The sequence below is a fragment of the Notolepis coatsorum genome (genome assembly GCF_963971535.1).
Source record: "Notolepis coatsorum genome assembly, chromosome: 17".
Taxonomy (NCBI): Eukaryota; Metazoa; Chordata; class Actinopteri; order Aulopiformes; family Paralepididae; genus Notolepis; species Notolepis coatsorum.
The window spans coordinates 81,731,397-81,752,572 of NC_140181.1; the positions used below are offsets into that span (position 1 = coordinate 81,731,397).

General features: G+C 45.2%; 1 protein-coding gene across 1 annotated transcript in view; it reads left to right on the top strand.

Annotated features, from left to right (window-relative positions):
- Window positions 1-15,210: 15,210 nt before the first annotated feature.
- Window positions 15,211-21,176, top strand: part of LOC311244108 (uncharacterized protein) — a gene marked incomplete at its 5' end in the record, with an annotated part of 64,933 nt that continues 58,967 nt past the window's right edge. Inside the window, 2 exons of the mRNA XM_084333518.1 lie at window positions 15,211-15,347; window positions 15,524-15,647. Coding sequence (XP_084189644.1) covers window positions 15,211-15,347; window positions 15,524-15,647 — 261 coding nt within the window. The remainder of the gene's footprint in view (window positions 15,348-15,523; window positions 15,648-21,176) is intronic.

Genomic DNA, 21,176 nt, shown 5'->3' on the forward strand with positions numbered 1-21,176 from the left:
TGGGTACAATGCAGTACAGCTCAATACTAACAACTGGTAAGAGGATGCAGACCAGAAAAATACTTTTGTCTTATTTACATAAGGGTCCTCCATTTTCAATTCATCAAGACATTTATCAAGGTCAACTTTATTATTTATGACAATACAAGACATATCATGAACTATATATTCTCCTCTACTGTTGGGACAGCAGGCAACGTGGTGGTGATGGTGAACATCAGTCTCCAGGTCACTGAGGAAAGGAGAGATAGTGGAAGGAAAGGAGGTAGTGGAGGAAAGGAGGAGGTATTAATTAAGAGACACGGGATCCACACTCAAAGGTGTTCCTGCCAAGGCTGTCTCTTGTGGCGCCACTAGAGGACGCTCTTCACTAACAAACTCAGCACGTGCTTCACAACGATATGGCTGACAAAACATTTCCAGACGCCACTTCCTCCTCACGTCTCTGCACACTTGATTTGACTCGACACATTATTTCAGGAGAACCTTTATTGAGATGTACACAGTGTTTTTAGTATATTTTTTTCAATGACACATTTAACAACGTGTGTATACGTGCAACTCGTGCCACTGTCCGGGGGGCATCGTGGGTTAATAAACAGGATGTTGAGTGATGAGAGGCGTGTTGTGTTGGGGCGATAGTCGTCAGAGGTCGGCGAGTTCCTCGGGGAAGGCAATAGACTGTATAGTTATCGCCTGAGCAGGGTGTGATCCCTCCTACTAAACTATACAACCTACTACCTCACCCCGAACAGAACACACAACAAAACAAACACTCGGAGCACATTCACATGACTTCTCAAAGTACACAAAGTGTGGCTTCTTCTTCTTCTTCTGCGATGCATTCGCCAATTCACCTTCCCGGGGGTAGATAGTATAACCCTGTCGGAATGGGCAAGGATTCAACGTGGGTATATATACGCACTGTACAGGCATTCTATTACAAAAAATATAGATCACATCACGTATCACAATGTGTTGTAAAGAACGCTGCAGGTGAAAGATAAGCTTTTTTATTTTGAAGTTCTGATCGGACAACGTGATTGTTCATGCAGAGGTGAACCGGCTGCCCCGTTGGCTGACTCAGCTGTCTTCTTAGGAAAGACAGTAGATTGTATAGTTATCTCAGAGGGAAGTTACAAACCCCCACAACTATTCAATCTACTACCTCAGCCCCAAGAACAGCATTTTCACAGTGTTTCCACGTCAGAGATCCTCTCCGGTAACGGCCCTGCAATAACAGACAGAGAAAGAGAGAGAGAGGTTGATCTTTTAGCCAAATGTTATCTTCGTCAAACATGTACTGTATAAAAAAGAGCATGATAAGGTTATGAATTTTGCTGTCCTATCTTTTGATATTTTTGATATATTTGGGATCTTTAAAAGGAACACGCCAACATTTTGGGAAATTAGCTTACCATCTTCTCCAGAGAGAGACAAGATGATAGATACCAGTTTCCTCTCTGTGTGTTCAGTAGAAAGCTATCTGGCTGCACGTTAGCCTAGCTTAGCACAATGAATGGAAGCGGACATGGCCGGTTAGCCTAGGCATTGTCCAACTAACACCTCTCCCGAAGGCTAACCGGCCATGTCCGCTTCCATTCATTGTGCTAAGCTAGGCTAACGTGCAGCCAGATAGCTTTCTACTGAACGCACAGAGAGGAAACTGGTATCTATCTTCTTGTCTCTCTCTGGAGAAGACCGGTAAGCAAATTGCCCAAAATGTTGGCGTGTTCCTTTAACTGATGGAACTGTGCTCAGATCCAGACCATCTGTCTTAATGTCGAGGCGTCTCCTTCTTGATCTTCCTTTTTGTATTTGTTTGAATCAGCTTCTGGAAGACGTTCAAAATAAGGACTTGTGGAGGAAAAGCTGCCTAATGACTTCCAGTCTTCGAGACGAGCCAAGAAGCTGAGAAACGTTTTAACACTTTGATAGAAGAGAAAGACCCCGAGAGAGACATGGACTCACTGGCACATCTCCAAATCCTGGCATAGCCAAAGCCTTTTGATGTGATTCTGAATACTCTCCCCCCGCCCAAAGAAAAATATAAATAAAAACAAAAACAACGCACAAAAATAACAAATAATGGTGAGCAAGCATCGAAAAGTGAGAGCGCTAATGTGTGAAAGCCCAAGAAATAACTCACTGGCTTCCTGAGACTCTGGCATGTGATCGAAAGAGAAAAAAAAAAGCAGCTCGACTCTGCCAGGAATTTGTTTCCGTTTTTGCCAAAAACTGAGCTCATTCCAGCGGGCTAGCCCTGTGTAGGCTGCCTGCCGCTCCTCAGACGGAGGTACACACACAGATGCCTGCAAATATGGCTGCCATCAGCTGCCTCCGATTGAACACAAAGCTGGGATTCTGCTCCCTAAACAAAACAAGGCAACACAAAATGGCGCCTCGCGCATCGGCCATTTTAGGTCTGCTTTAAGACATTGTAACACGTACCTTTCAGTCGTCCGTCGTTGTCGTCGTCGTCGTCCCCCCCCCCCCCCCCCCCCCCCGCTGTATAGGACTCTAAACACTCTACTGGATGGAGGAACTGAGATTATATTCTAGAGATGAAGTGGGAATGACGCTTGTGGCGAGCGAGACTGAGATGGTGCATCAACGCAATGAAGCCTCCGGCCGAAAAACACTATTAAAGGAACTGACTGAAAGAGAAATAATATCCTCTATCCTGAGCCGCACATTGACCAAACAGCTGGAAAATAGCTTACATTAAGGAAACAAATCCATATTCATGTAATGTTGCTACTATTGTTAAGAGCTTTAGTTCTGTTAAATATGGACAAATCTTCGGGGTAGGCTAAGTACTGTACTTAATGTGGCCTCATTGTAGACGACAAAAATTCCAAGGACATTAAATGACCTCATCCAATAACTACTCTTTCAAATGCTTCCCTACTCTTACCACAACCTTGCTAATCTCCAGGAGTGTGCAGGCTAAACTGTGATGGGAGGGAGGGTAGCGCAGCAGCCACACGACAGATCCCTTGGCATGGCAGCGATGGAGGGGTTAATAAGTGCCAGACTAAATGCCAGGCCTGGGCTGGGGGTAGACAGAGAAAAGGGGCGAGGGGGCGGACTGCTTTGCATAAATTAGCATGCAGGCACAGCCCCTGAGATGTGGTCCAGACCATCCCCTCGTTAGCATGCGAGAGACCCTGCTAGTCTGATTACAGGACACCAGACAGACAGGGGGGGTGGGGGTAGGTTGGCATGATGCCCAACTCTGCCACCATGCCAGAGACAGATCTATACACACTCTGCCACCATGCTAGAGGCAGATGTATACACTCTGCCACCATGCTAGCGACAGATCTATACACACTCTACCACCATGCTAGAGGCAGGTCTACACTCTACCACCATGCTAGTAGTGACATATCTACACTCTACAAGATTTATTTAAAAAGAAATTGACTTTATGGTGTTTTTGTTTTGTTCTTGATTTATTGTGATGTTGCTTCTTGACTTGTTTAAATAAGACGTGTCCGGCCCATGGGGACATTAACGTGTGTTGTCGGGCCTTACAAATAAATGTGTACAACCATGCTAGTGACATACACTTGATTTTGATTTGAAATCTTTATTTCGAACATGTAAATTAATACAAACAAAATAAATAACTAAACAAAATCAAAACATAACTCAAACAAAATAAATAACTAAACAAAATCAAAACATAACTCAATTTACATGTTCGAAAAGGAGTAGGAAGAAGTATACACTTATTTAATCCTACTCCTTTTCCACTACTGAGTGTACTAATTTAAAACATTTCAAAACAAATATATTATGCAAAACAAAACTAAAAAAAATTATATATGTAAAACATGAAAGAAATCAAATAAAAATGTAAACACCCGTGAATATCAAGTCCCTTCCTCATCCCTGTACCTCGTGAACATAATTTCCTTATAAATCAGATTGAATTGTCTCATATTTGGACATTGCTTTAGCACCACATTCAGACTGTTCCACAGTTTCACTCCACATATTGAGATGCAGTGTCTTCTCATGGTAGTGCGTACACTAAGAACTTTTAAATTGAGTTCTCCCCTCAGATTATAACCTCCCACACTCTACCACCATGCTCTACACACTCTGCCACCATGATAGAGACAGTTCTACACTCTACCACCATGATAGAGACAGGTCTACACTCTGTTACCATGATAGAGACAGGTCTACACTCTGCCACCATGATAGAGACAGGTCTACACTCTGTCACCATGATAGAGACATATCTACACTCTGCCACCATGATAGAGACATATCTACCACCATGATAGAGACAGGTCTACAATCTGCCACCATGATAGAGACAGCTCTACACTCTACCACGATGATAGAGACAGGTCTACACTCTACCACCACGATAGAGACAGGTTTACACTCTACCACCATGATAGAGACAGATTTGCACTCTGCCACCATGATAGAGACAGGTCTACACTCTACCACCATGATAGAGACAGGTCTACACTCTACCACCATGATAAAGACAGGTCTACACTCTACCACCACGATAGAGACAGGTCTACACTCTACCACCATGATAGAGACAGGTCTACACTCTACCACCATGATAGAGACAGGTCTACACTCTACCACCATGATAGAGACAGGTCTACACTCTACCACCATGATAGAGACAGGTCTACACTCTACCACCATGATAGAGACAGGTCTACACTCTACCACCATGATAGAGACAGGTTTACACTCTACCAACACGATAGAGACAGGTCTACACTCTACCACCATGATAGAGGCAGGTCTACACTCTACCACCATGATAGAGACAGGTCTACACTCTGCCACCATGATAGAGACAGGTCTACACTCTGCCACCATGATAGAGACAGATTTGCACTCTACCACCATGATAGAGACAGGTCTACACTCTGTCACCATGATAGAGACATATCTACACTCTGCCACCATGATAGAGACATATCTACCACCATGATAGAGACAGGTCTACAATCTGCCACCATGATAGAGACAGCTCTACACTCTACCACCATGATAGAGACAGGTCTACACTCTACCACCACGATAGAGACAGGTTTACACTCTACCACCATGATAGAGACAGATTTGCACTCTGCCACCATGATAGAGACAGGTCTACACTCTACCACCATGATAGAGGCAGGTCTACACTCTACCACCATGATAGAGACAGGTCTACACTCTGCCACCATGATAGAGACAGGTCTACACTCTGCCACCATGATAGAGACAGATTTGCACTCTACCACCATGATAGAGACAGGTCTACACTCTGCCACCATGATAGACAGGTCTACACTCTACCACCATGATAGAGACAGGTCTACACTCTGTCACCATGATAGAGACAGGTCTACACTCTACCACCATGATAGAGACAGGTCTACACTCTGCCACCATGATAGACAGGTCTACACTCTACCACCATGATAGAGATAGGTCTACACTCTGTCACCATGATAGAGACAGGTCTACACTCTACCACCATGATAGAGACAGGTCTACACTCTACTACCATGATAGAGACAGATTTGCACTCTACCACCATGATAGAGACAGATTTGCACTCTACCACCATGCTAGACAGGTCTACACTCTACCACCATGATAGAGACAGGTCTACACTCTACCACCATGATAGACAGGTCTACACTCTGCCACCATGATAGACAGGTCTACACTCTACCACCATGATAAAGACAGGTCTACACTCTACCACCATGATAGAGACAGGTCTACACTCTACCACCATGATAGAGGCAGGTCTACACTCTACCACCATGATAGAGACAGGTCTACACTCTACCACCATGATAGACAGGTCTACACTCTACTACCATGATAGACAGGTCTACACTCTACCACCATGATAGAGACAGGTCTACACTCTACCACCATGATAGAGACAGATTTGCACTCTACTACCATGCTAGAGACAGGTCTACACTCTACCACCATGATAGAGACAGGTCTACACTCTACCACCATGATAGAGACAGGTCTACACTCTACCACGATGATAGAGACATCATGGTGGTAGAGTCCACACACAAGCACACATGAACACACACACGACACGCACGCTGTGCACGCTCACACACGAGCAGCCACTTAACACTTTAACATGAGCGGGCACACACTCATGTCGCACACACGCACACTTATGGCCAAAGGAAAGGACACTTTAAATTAGAATAACAGGAACAGTGTATTGCACTACCAAAGCTAACTAGCATGTCCCATATGCTCTGTAAATAACTATGTACAGATACCGAGATGTCACTCCATGTTACCTGTTACCTGTTTACTGCACAATGTTGTTTTTTCATTTTTGATTCTATTATATGTTGTACCACTGTATTGCACATCGTTGCGGGCAAGACCACCCGCATTTCATTGTATACCTGTATGCCGTGACAATTAAAACTCTTGACTTGACTTGACTTGACTATCTACACTCTACCACCATGATAGACAGGTCTACACTCTACCACCATGATAGAGACAGGTCTACACTCTACTACCATGATAGAGACAGGTCTACACTCTACCACCATGCTAGAGACAGGTCTACACTCTACCACCATGATAGAGACAGGTCTACACTCTACCACCATGATAGAGACAGGTCTACACTCTACCACCATGATAGAGACAGGTCTACACTCTACCACCATAGAGACAGGTCTACACTCTGCCACCATGATAGAGACAGGTCTACACTCTGCCACCATGATAGAGACAGATTTGCACTCTACCACCATGATAGAGACAGGTCTACACTCTGCCACCATGATAGACAGGTCTACACTCTACCACCATGATAGAGACAGGTCTACACTCTACCACCATGCTAGAGACAGGTCTACACTCTACTACCATGCTAGAGACAGGTCTACACTCTACCACCATGATAGAGACAGGTCTACACTCTACCACCATGATAGAGACAGGTCTACACTCTACCACCATGATAAAGACAGGTCTACACTCTACCACCATGCTAGAGACAGGTCTACACTCTACCACCATGATAGAGACAGGTCTACACTCTACCACCATGATAGAGACAGGTCTACACTATACCACCATGTTAAAGACAGGTCTACACTCTACCACCATGCTAGAGACAGGTCTACACTCTACCACCATGATAGAGACAGGTCTACACTCTACCACCATGATAGAGACAGGTCTACACTCTACCACCATGATAGAGACAGGTCTACACTCTGCCATCATGATAGACAGGTCTACACTCTACTACCATGATAGAGACAGGTCTACACTCTACCACCATGATAAAGACAGGTCTACACTCTGCCATCATGATAGACAGGTCTACACTCTACTACCATGATAGAGACAGGTCTACACTCTACCACCATGATAAAGACAGGTCTACACTCTACCACCACGATAGAGGCAGGTCTACACTCTACCACCATGATAGAGACAGGTCTACACTCTACCACCATGATAAAGACAGGTCTACACTCTACCACCATGATAGAGACAGGTCTACACTCTACCACCATGATAAAGACAGGTCTACATTCTACCACCATGATTGAGACAGGTCTACACTCTACCACCATGCTAGAGACAGGTCTACACTCTACCACCATGATAGAGACAGGTCTACACTCTACCACCATGATAGAGACAGGTCTACACTCTACCACCATGATAGAGACAGGTCTACACTCTGCCACCATGATAAAGACAGTTCTACACTCTACCACCATGATAGAGACAGGTCTACACTCTACCACCATGATAGAGACAGGTCTACACTCTACCACCATGATAGAGACAGGTCTACACTCTGCCACCATGATAAAGACAGATCTACACTCTACCACCATGATAGAGACAGGTCTACACTCTACCACCATGATAGAGACAGGTCTACACTCTACCACCATGATAGAGACAGGTCTACACTCTGTGGTGTGGATTAAAACTTTTTGGTTTCAAGACCCCGCTTGCTTTCCGGTTTGTTCAGAAACCATCCAGAACTTCGAGTAATTTTTTAATGCGTCTGCATATTTTTTCTATTGTTTTCAATGGTTTTGTCGCAACAGGTGCACATCTCCTACAAACAATGCGCCTCGTGTTTTTGAAGCTGCGCTTTTTCAGGTGCTCTCCGTTGAAAAGGTTTCAACTCTAGCCAGCAGAGCGCACCAACATCAACGTCACCTTGTTGTCGACGCACCAATCAAATGGAGGGATTACAATTCTGAGGTATCTAAAGAGAAATCAACAGCAAAACAAACCAATCAATAATGGAGAATAAAAGAAAATGTGTCAGTTCTCAGACAAACCTTGTTTGTACGACCTGTCTAACAGGTCTCACCGTGGCCGAGATATGAACGGCAACGCCTGGAGGGCTGTGAGCAGCATGTTGCACATATTATCGATGTTGCAAACGTTGGCTAGCGTTAACTAGCTATCAATGCTAATGGTAGTAATTTATGTAACTTATGTAACGTTAGCTGAGATAGCAACGCTAATCAGTGGTGTCGCTTGTTGTGCCCTTCCCATTCTCTACGTACACCACCACAAATCTGATCACACATCACAGTCTAAGCTAATAGCTTTGCATCCACTACACAGGGGTGGGAATCGCCAGAGACCTCACGATACGATACTATCGCGATACTTGAGCCGTGATACAATAGTATCACGATACTCGATATATCGCGAATATTGCGATATATTTTTATATACTTCTAGCCGCTCTGATTGGCCCACCAGCCACACGAGTGGCGCTCAGGGAAGCCACAGAGTCCTTAACTCTTTCACGGCCATACCCGAGTATAGTCGGGTTATCTCGCCAACGGTTGAGTGCCAGAAACCCGAGTATACTCGGGTTTTGATCCTTTGATATTTTCCTTTGATCCCTGTTCTATACGGTCAGCCGGAGCCATCTAGCTGTCTATGATTCATCTACCTACGTTGGAATTGCAATGACGATTAAATATCACCAGGTGGCAGTATCGCCTACCTTTTGAACTCTGATAGAAAGGGAACAGGAGAGGCAATGAATGAAATGGACTATCGAGACTCGCTCTGTGGGGGAGGAGCTCCTGCAAAGCAATCGCTAGCAGATCTGCTTGCCTCAAAACCTATAGTGTCCCGTAAACACGTGTAATTACGTATAAACGAGTAATCACGATCACCGATGGGATCATTGGAATTATTCTTTTTGGAGTACCTCCTGGCTAAGGTAAGGACCCCCTATGTCTATTTTACCGAACCTGAAACAAGTTTCTGTAACGATCACAGTAGCTTACTTTTACCGGACATAAACCAAGCGTTTTCTAACGATCGGATTTTCGGGGTAAGACTACCCCCCACCCCCTTGATGATTTTGTGAAGGTACATATGTACATGTTATACAGTATACCTGATTTGGGAGTATTTGGGGTTTCAGGGAATCAACCAGAACGATTCGGGCTTATTGCATATAATGAGTCCTATCTCGCGATCTATGGAAAAAGACTGGATTATTCCGGAAATCGGGCGCTGTTTAGCGTGTAACAAACTACAGTGTGTAGAAATTAGCTGATTAGTCAGTAATGGACTATGAACAATTCCTGTAAAATGAGCCATACTATTGTCTCCATAGCTATAATACAGAACACACGATGGGTCTGCAAACATAGCTAAAATAGTCATTAACGCTGGCGCCAAACAGTGCAGATGGCAAAAGCTGCTGGCCGTGAATGAGTTAATAGTCAAGCATCTATAGTGTCTAGTGAACAGAAGGCCACGCCTCCTCAACATACCGAGAGTTGGCTGTGCTCAGAGAGGGCGAATTAAAACACTTGGAACAAATCAAAGATACATACTGAAGCTGGAAATACATGATACACATGACATTAACGGGCCACAATAAGCAATGTATGACTTGAATTAAAACACAATGTTGTACTGGATCTTTAAGGCCTCAAGGTCAGTCATGTGGGTTCTTTCGGGCTCCCGACCCCGGCGGCTGTGGACTCGGTCTACGAGATACAACGAGGCCCCCACACAACGCTCTAATGGTGCGAATCGGCTCCTCTGTTCGGAAGTGGTAAAAAGTGTGACGTAAGCCCCGCGGGGCGGTCTAGAGACGAGCCTTGCGGTGAAGAGACGGGGGGAACGTGAAAGAAATGCAGCCCGTTGAGTTAATCTCATCCATTTATCACACGATCTGTCTGCGCATCCCGTCAGGGCAGAGTCACAGATGAATGACTCTACTGTATGTCCTCGTTAGGGTAGCGGCATTCTATGCAACCCGCAAAATATGTGCCCCGTCTTCTTCTGCCCTCCTCTGGTGTGGGGCCAATCAGGAAATGTTTTTCTGGAGTTGATTTCCTGCTCTAGTGGTAGGCTAGTAGTCGGCCTACGGTGTCCCCCGCCGGGACGGATTTATTTTTTGTTTTGTTGTTTGTTTGTGACTGTATATACATTATACATTACTGTATATTTGCAACACCTGTGAAGACTGTGAGCATTAGTTTTTAGTGCTTTTGCCTGTGGGTTCAAAGAAAAAGAAATAGGACTGCATCACTTTCAGATATGCAACATTAAATGTTTTTGTTATAACAAGGTCATGCTCAGAACACTGCCACCATTTTGAAATGGGACAACTTTTTAGGAGACTTAACTGAAAAGATGTGGGGTAGATTATAATTTTTTTTTATAAAATTTTAAATAAATGTGTGACTTTCTCCACTGATAACCTGAACCCACGTTTGGAACTTGCAACTCACAGCAACACCCAAAGACAATAAAAACTAGTTGTTGTGTTCCAACTAACTCTCCCCTCTTACTTGGACTAAGTTGAATGCACAGATACAAGATGGCTGCCGCACTGAATTGTCAACGTCTGTTCACGGCACGCAGCCGTGATAATCCTCCAACATCTTTAAACAACTGCTGTGCTGTTACAAAACACACACACGCACGCACACAGACACACACAAAGACCTGATCACTCTATCTCGCTGTTCTTTGTGAATCAAAAGCACTCTAAAACAAAGGCAAGCATTTCTTTTTTTAAACGTGTGAAACAATAGGCCTTAGCTCCCTCTCTGCCACGCTGGACGGTTCACGCCTCGCGTCCCATCCGGACCACGTAAACACACACGCAAATTAATTAGTGAATCCCCGAACACACACGGCGCGCCCGGGTTGCCAACAAAACACTCCTCACAATTTCGGAGCAGATATTCACCGGAAGCAGAGGCGGGGTCCCTCGGTCCACGACGCGGGAGGTACGCTCTGGCACAGACACAACGGCGGGGACACCAGACGATTGGTGCAGGTTCTTGTAGGTTTCTTTCTCTCTCTCTCCCTGTCCCTGTCTCTCTCCCTGTCTCTCTCTCTCTCTCTTCTCTCTCTCTCTCTCTCTCTCTCTCTCTCTCTCTCTCTCTCTCTCTCTGCCAAGAATGGGCAGTGTCTGTGTGCCAGGCAGAATTTCAATGAGGGAGGAAGGAGGTGGTAGAGGAGGGGGAGGGGGGGGTTGGTGGCAATGGGCAAAGAGGAGGGAGGGGTGGAGGGATGGAGGGAGGGGTAGAGTTGGCAGAGGAAGTATGCCACACAATGAATGGGCACAATAGAGAAAAGGCAGTAATTAAAAAAGTGAATCGTTACAATGGCGTTTTCTTTAACGTCGCATCTCCTCCAGTCGTCCTCGACGGTGGGAGATAGCGTCTGTCGGATCGGAGGCGGGTGGCTCGTCCTCAGACAGAATACTCTGGTGATAATGTCGTGCCAGCTTTTTCATCGTTGCCCCTGTTCCCCAAGGAATGCATGCTTTCTACATTAAAGGATGAAGGAAGGAGGGGGGGGGGGGGGGGCTGAGCCTCTTCCGTACCCACTTGGCACGGTGCCCACTCTGATGTTCTGTATATCCTCATTACCAAGGAAAGCACATACACACACATACACTCACACACACAGACATACATGCACACACAAAAAACACAAACACACAGAGAGAGAGAGAGAGAGAGAGAGAAAGAGAGAGAGAGAGAGAGAGAGAGAGAGACTACACATGTCTCTCTACACATGAAAGGAGCTTTGAACAATAACAACGAACAGTTGCTATAGTCTAAATGTTAAAAAAAAATATCCAAATGACTAGACTTGGCTTATTATATATACAGCTTCTCCGTCTCATAGGCCAGGGGACAGGAAGTACTGTACTGTACACACCGATACAAGCGCTCACATGCATATACATGCTAAGCTGAGCTGGGATCAGTGTCTGAAGATAGATGAGAGGAAAATATTGTCCAGGCTAAAACAGAGGAGGAGTACATTGTATTAGCTCTCCCTGTGCTCACCAATCATTTTACCAATACCTCAGATTGGCTGGTAACTACGTTATTTCTCTCTCTCTCTCTCTCTCTCTCTCTCTCTCTCTCTCTCTCTCTCTCTCTCTCTCTCTCTCTCTCTCTCTCTCTCTCTCTCTCTCTCTCTCTCTCTCTCTCTCTCTCTCTCTCTCTCTCTCTCTCTCTCTCTCTCTCTCTCTCTCTCTCTGTGATCTGCTGATCACATCTGTGGTTGCCACGGTTCCGCGTGTTTCTGTTAGCTCCGATGCCTGGCGTGCTCTCTGAACGTGTTGCTGCTCGCCCACTTGGGCTGTAGTACTGTGTGTATCATGGCATCCCGTGGTGCCGCACACATGTTTGGCTGTCGCTCACATATGTGTGCATGCTCATACACACACACACACACACACACACATGCAGGTATGACTGCACGCCCACACACACATGACCATAAACAAACATGTACATACATGGTGTGAAAGGAATGTCCCTCGTTCCAAATACTTGTGGAGCGTGAATATATACAGTAGGGGTTGTACAGCACACGCGTGTTTGTGCGCACTTGTGTGCGTTAGGATGAAACAGCCACCGCTTCCTGCGAGAGCAGGGGTACTTCCTGTTGCCGTGCTGCAGCCCCGGCCGAGGAGAGCCGAGATGTATCAGCCAATCAGCAGAGTAGAGGCTGAATGCAGGAAGTTAGCCTGGCTGCCTCCACGAGAAAAACACAGAAGCACACACTATGAGGCAATATGATAAGTTCATCTGAGGATAACAGAGGGGCGGGGAAAGAGCTCTACTCCTCTCTCTCTCTTTCTCTCCCTCTCTCTCTCTCTTTCTTTCTTGCTCTCTCTGTCTCATAACATTTTCCTCTCTGCGCTCTTTCTCACACCGACCTCTGTGACTTTATTTTTTTGCCAATTCATGTACAACGCATCGCAGCCAGAAGCTGAACAATTGAAAGAAATAATAATAGGTGATTTGAATGTCGCCTCGTGAAGTGTTTACGCATCGTGAGAGGGGCAAAGGGAAAAGGGAAGAAGAGGAGGGTCTCTGCCCTTCCTCACCGCTTCACAATGACGTGGCACCCAGGCGCCATCTTTACACCGACCCCCTTTTTCGGTGGAGCTATTAACCCTTTCACTACCACACTACAGAAGGTTAACCTTTCACTAGCACACTACAGAAGGTTAACCTTTCACTAGCACACTACAGACGGTTAACCGTGGTAGTAAAAGGGATGACCCTTTTGTAGTGTGGCAGTGAAAGGGTTAACCTTCTGTAATGTCACAGTGAAAGGGTTAACCATTCTGTAGTATGGCAGTGAAAGGGTTAAATATAGGCAATCTAGTTATGGGATTTATAATCGCACACTTGAGATAATCCAATCTGCATCGAATTTCCCCCTGCAAAACTATGTTTAGCTATCTAATCGCTGTGTGTTTTATTTACATATCCTGTTTTGTCTACAAAGTGTTGCACAGCGTTCATATCTCGCTTGTATTCACACGGTTTCTGACTGCCGAGGTCGAAAAATGAAAGAGGCCGTACCGGACTGTGGCTTTCGTGAGGTTATAGGTGATAAGTCAGTCACTCAATTCGCCGATAAACACCATTAATTGTTCGTTGTTTGGTTTCAACGGCAAAGGCACACCCCGGCGATGATCTATCGACAATTCTGCGTGTACAATCATGCGGGAAATATCGGTCTACTCAATCCGGTTCAACTACGGTTTGATATTATACTTTTTCTTTTTTTGTCGCACCCTGTCCATCGACATGTTAGAGTGTCGCCCGTTTCTCATGTCCGCCTCGGTTTCATTTCTGCTTTGGTCTCCTGTCAACCGTAGAGGATATTGGCTACAGTCGTGCATAGAGACAACCGTAGAGGATATTGGCTACAGTCGTGCACAGAGACAACCGTAGAGGATATTGGCTACAGTCGTGCACAGAGACAACCGTAGAGGATATTGGCTACAGTCGTGCATAGAGACAACCGTAGAGGATATTGGCTACAGTCGTGCACAGAGACAACCGTAGAGGATAATGGCTACAGTCGTGCACAGAGACAACCGTAGAGGATATTGGCTACAGTCGTGCACAGAGACAACCGTAGAGGATATTGGCTACAGTCGTGCATAGAGACAACCGTAGAGGATATTGGCTACAGTCGTGCACAGAGACAACCGTAGAGGATATTGGCTACAGTCGTGCACAGAGACAACCGTAGAGGATATTGGCTACAGTCGTGCACAGAGACAATGTGTCGAGGCGAACACACAGTGACATCTCCCAGCAACAGCGGGAACACACAGAGGCACGAGTGCAACACGTACGCCTGTGAAGCAACCGCAACACAACAACTAACCCTGTCCTCCGGCGGCCGGCAGAAAGTGCAAACACCATGTACAGGGTGAAGGAAAAAGAGTCAACATTCCCCTCATATCAACCCTCGCCGGCGTGTCTCGGTGCACCTGTGGGTGCGGCCTTCCACTGCCACTTTAGCCGAGCGGCCCGCTGGTTGACCCATGGGCGACGAGACCGGCAACGCCGCGGCCTCGGGTCACCCTCTTGAGGTCGCAATCTAAAAGTAACCCAGGGAAAGGCCTGTGTCCCCCTCTCTCTCCTTCCAGTCGACAAAGAGACACCTGTTCTGTTCGACGTGTCACGAGAAAGTCTGTTTACCCTACTCTGTCAGAAGAGTCTGCATTAAAGCAGAGAGACAGAGAGAGAGAGATAGAGAGAGAGATAGAGACAGAGAGAGAGAGAGAGAGAGAGAGAGAGAGAGGGAGGGAGGGACAGAGAGGCATAGGGGGGGAGAGAGAGGGAGAGAGAGAGAGAACGAGCGAGGGAGAAGATGAGCAACAGGGAGCCGAGGGAACTCTTCGGTAGCCCGAGAAAAGTTTCTCCCACAGTCTCCCCCGTCTCCCCCATCGAGCTCAAAATGGCGGAGGACGGAGAGCGCGGCGTGGCAGCCTGCCGACCGGCAGACACGTTTGCGGCGGGAGGAGGAAGACCGTGGTGAAGGACAGAGGAAAAAGAGAGAGGGGGGAAGAAAGAAAGAAGGAAGGGGAACGGAGGAGTGGAAGGATTACGAGAGCGGTGGAAGAGAGGGAGCGGTGGAAGAGAGAGGGAGAAGTGGAAGAGAGAGGGAGAGGTGTCGCGGCATAAAAAAGGGAAATACCTGGAGCCCGTGTGTGTGAGCGGTGGCCGGAGCAGGGGAGGACTGGAGGAGAAGAGGGCCCGCGATGGCGGGAAGAAGAGAGAAGAGAAGAGGAGAGAGCACACCCTCTGGTAGTTACACCCCCTTCCCACAATCCCCTCCTACTGGCGTGACTGCGTCTGTCCGTACACAGGGTGACAGAGGGACGTGCACTCACACGCCACTCTACACGCCACTCTAAAACACACACACACACACACACACACATACACACACACACACAGATAGAGACAGAGGCGCACGCGCATAAGCCACAGCGTCAACCACATGGAGCACAAATGAGCTCAGAAATAGATAAACGCCGCTCGCGATTACAAACACACACACACACACACACACACGGAAGACGCCAAAACACAAACACGCACAGTCAATTTGCCAGCCATTGGATCGCCTAAGGCTCTGCCCTGCTCTGTGCTGCTTGCCTCTCTCTGCCTGCCCACTTTGGCATCGCTGCCAAGAGGGAGGGAGAGAACGAGGGAGGGAGAGAGAGAGAGCAAGAGAGGAAGGGGGGGCATAGACACAGAAAGAGGAAGGGAGGGACAGTGTAGAGAGGGGGGGGGAAGAGAGAGAGGAAGGGGGGCAAAGAGACACAGCAAGTGGAAGGGAGGGACAGTGTAGAGAGAGAGAGAGAGAGAGAGAGAGAGAGAGAGAGAGAGAGAGAGAGAGAGAGAGAGAGAGAGAGAGAGAGAGAGAGAGAGAGAGAGGAGGGGGGGCATAGAGACACAGAAAGGGGAAGGGGGGAGTGTGGAGAGAGAGAGAGAGAGAGAGAGAGAGAGAGAGAGAGAGAGAGAGAGAGAGAGAGAGAGGGGAGAGAAAGAGGAGGAGTCAGAGGGCTAAAGAAAGAGCAAAAAGAGGAAGAAAGAAGGAGAGAAGGAAAGGAAAAAGGAGATAAAGCATAAGTAAACTGGACAGACACTAGTGATAAACAGACGGACATCGGCTGGGAACACTGTGAGTTTGCATGTTAATCATTTAACATGCAAAACACACGTCCAGCCTGATTCTGCATGTTGTACTATGCATACTGTACAGCCTGATTCTGTACTATACTGTACAGCCTGATTCTGTACTATACATACTGTACAGCCTGATTCTGTACTATACATACTGTACAGCCTGATTCTGTACTATACATACTGTACAGCCTGATTCTGTACTATACATACTGTACAGCCTGATTCTGTATTATACATACTGTACAGCCTGATTCTGTACTATACATACTGTACAGCCTGATTCTGTACTATACATACTGTACAGCCTGATTCTGTATTATACATACTGTACAGCCTGATTCTGTACTATACATACTGTACAGCCTGACTCTGTATTATACATACTGTACAGCCTGATTATGTACTATACATACTGTACAGCCTGATTCTGTATTATACATACTGTACAGCCTGATTCTGTACTATACATACTGTACAGCCTGACTCTGTATTATACATACTGTACAGCCTGATTCTGTACTATACATACTGTACAGCCTGATTCTGTATTATACATACTGTACAGCCTGATTCTGTATTATACATACTGTACAGCCTGATTCTGTATTATACATACTGTACAGCCTGACTCTGTATTATACATACTGTACAGCCTGATTCTGTACTATACATACTGTACAGCCTGACTCTGTACTATACATACTGTACAGCCTGACTCTGTACTATACATACTGTACAGCCTGACTCTGTATTATACATACTGTACAGCCTGACTCTGTACTATACATACTGTACAGCCTGACTCTGTACTATACATACTGTACAGCCTGACTCTGTACTATACATACTGTACAGCCTGATTATGTAATATACATACTGTACAGCCTGACTCTGTACTATACATACTGTACAGACTGACTCTGTACTATACATACTGTACAGCCTGACTCTGTATTATACATACTGTACAGCCTGACTCTGTATTATACATACTGTACAGCCTGATTCTGTATTATACATACTGTACAGCCTGATTATGTATTATACATACTGTACAGCCTGATTCTGTACTATACATACTGTACAGCCTGACTCTGTACTATACATACTGTACAGCCTGACTCTGTACTATACATACTGTACAGCCTGACTCTGTACTATACATACTGTACAGCCTGATTCTGTACTATACATACTGTACAGCCTGATTATGTACTATACATACTGTACAGCCTGACTCTGTACTATACATACTGTACAGCCTGACTCTGTATTATACATACTGTACAGCCTGATTCTGTATTATACATACTGTACAGCCTGACTCTGTACTATACATACTGTACAGCCTGATTCTGTATTATACATACTGTACAGCCTGACTCTGTATTATACATACTGTACAGCCTGACTCTGTACTATACATACTGTACAGCCTGACTCTGTATTATACATACTGTACAGCCTGACTCTGTATTATACATACTGTACAGCCTGACTCTGTATTATACATACTGTACAGCCTGATTATGTACTATACATACTGTACAGCATGACTCTGTATTATACATACTGTACAGCCTGACTCTGTACTATACATACTGTACAGCCTGACTCTGTATTATACATACTGTACAGCCTGACTCTGTATTATACATACTGTACAGCCTGACTCTGTATTATACATACTGTACAGCCTGACTCTGTATTATACATACTGTACAGCCTGATTATGTACTATACATACTGTACAGCCTGACTCTGTACTATACATACTGTACAGCCTGACTCTGTATTATACATACTGTACAGCCTGATTCTGTATTATACATACTGTACAGCCTGATTCTGTACTATACATACTGTACAGCCTGACTCTGTATTATACATACTGTACAGCCTGATTCTGTACTATACATACTGTACAGCCTGACTCTGTATTATACATACTGTACAGCCTGACTCTGTACTATACATACTGTACAGCCTGACTCTGTACTATACATACTGTACAGCCTGACTCTGTATTATACATACTGTACAGCCTGACTCTGTACTATACATACTGTACAGCCTGATTCTGTACTATACATACTGTACAGCCTGACTCTGTATTATACATACTGTACAGACTGACTCTGTACTATACATACTGTACAGCCTGACTCTGTACTATACATACTGTACAGCCTGACTATGTACTATACATACTGTACAGCCTGACTCTGTATTATACATACTGTACAGCCTGACTCTGTATTATACATACTGTACAGCCTGATTCTGTACTATACATACTGTACAGCCTGATTCTGTACTATACATACTGTACAGCCTGATTCTGTATTATACATACTGTACAGCCTGATTCTGTACTATACATACTGTACAGCCTGATTCTGTACTATACATACTGTACAGCCTGATTCTGTACTATACATACTGTACAGCCTGATTCTGTACTATACATACTGTACAGCCTGATTCTGTACTATACATACTGTACAGCCTGACTCTGTATTATACATACTGTACAGCCTGATTCTGTACTATACATACTGTACAGCCTGATTCTGTACTATACATACTGTACAGCCTGATTCTGTATTATACATACTGTACAGCCTGATTCTGTATTATACATACTGTACAGCCTGACTCTGTATTATACATACTGTACAGCCTGACTCTGTATTATACATACTGTACAGCCTGATTCTGTACTATACATACTGTACAGCCTGATTCTGTACTATACATACTGTACAGCCTGACTCTGTACTATACATACTGTACAGCCTGATTCTGTACTATACATACTGTACAGCCTGATTATGTACTATGCATACTGTACAGCCTGACTCTGTATTATACATACTGTACAGCCTGATTATGTATTATACATACTGTACAGCCTGACTCTGTACTATACATACTGTACAGCCTGATTATGTATTATACATACTGTACAGCCTGACTCTGTACTATACATACTGTACAGCCTGATTCTGTACTATACATACTGTACAGCCTGATTCTGTACTATACATACTGTACAGCCTGACTCTGTACTATACATACTGTACAGCCTGATTATGTATTATACATACTGTACAGCCTGACTCTGTATTATACATACTGTACAGCCTGACTCTGTACTATACATACTGTACAGCCTGATTCTGTACTATACATACTGTACAGCCTGACTCTGTACTATACATACTGTACAGCCTGATTCTGTACTATACATACTGTACAGCCTGACTCTGTATTATACATACTGTACAGCCTGATTCTGTACTATACATACTGTACAGCCTGATTCTGTACTATACATACTGTACAGCCTGACTCTGTACTATACATACTGTACAGCCTGATTCTGTACTATACATACTGTACAGCCTGACTCTGTATTATACATACTGTACAGCCTGACTCTGTATTATACATACTGTACAGCCTGACTCTGTATTATACATACTGTACAGCCTGACTCTGTATTATACATACTGTACAGCCTGATTCTGTACTATACATACTGTACAGCCTGACTCTGTATTATACATACTGTACAGCCTGACTCTGTATTATACATACTGTACAGCCTGACTCTGTACTATACATACTGTACAGCCTGACTCTGTATTATACATACTGTACAGCCTGATTCTGTATTATACATACTGTACAGCCTGACTCTGTACTATACATACTGTACAGCCTGATTCTGTATTATACATACTGTACAGCCTGACTCTGTATTATACATACTGTACAGCCTGACTCTGTACTATATACTGTACAGCCTGATTCTACATGCTGCTAATACATACTGCACCTCCTCGGCTGTGCTACACAATAACGCACCACAGTGTGCAGAGAGACAGATGGCCAATGGAGAGACCGGAACTAGACATCTTCGCTACACTGTACCATGTCTGCGTATACTCTACACATCAGTCAATACACAAACAAGACAAGAGCCCAAATTGGTTTGAGATTTGGAGTCCAAAACAGATGCCATTCTGTGGCCAAGTTCGTCTGAAAGGGGAGTCACTGGGGTACTTGCGCTGTTTGGACATCTTTATTCTGCCTCCTTGTCTCCGTCTCTCTCCATCCTCCTCTTCATTCACCCTCTCCCTCCACCAGGGACCATATCGGCCCCCCTTCAGGGGAAGGGGTCTGGTGGGGGGCTTCAGCTAAATGCATCAACGAGGGGGGGGTCAGACTGGTATCTTTGAGAATGTCACAAATGTTTTTGTCAGCCGTTGGCATCCGTCCCAGGTCTCCATGCGCCTCTGCACGCCAGGAGGGTCGTGCGCCAAAATGCAGATCTCAGATCAGTGAGCCGCGCTGCCTGCCTAACCTCAGCCACCTGAAGGGAAAACCGAAAACTGTCCGTGAATCAGCAGGCAGAGACTTCTCTCTTCTTCTGTACAACCCGAGGTCTGACCAACCACAGCTGTCTTGGCGGGTATCCCGAGCCGCGCTGACCAATCGGAGTGTGCCTTTCGGCAGTGTTCATCTTCAAAATGTATAAATCTCACTCTAAACAAAGCAGTACATTTATTTTTTTTGCCGTCGAGTTGCTAACACAAATCATCACTCCTTCCTCTTTCAAATGCACATACGCCT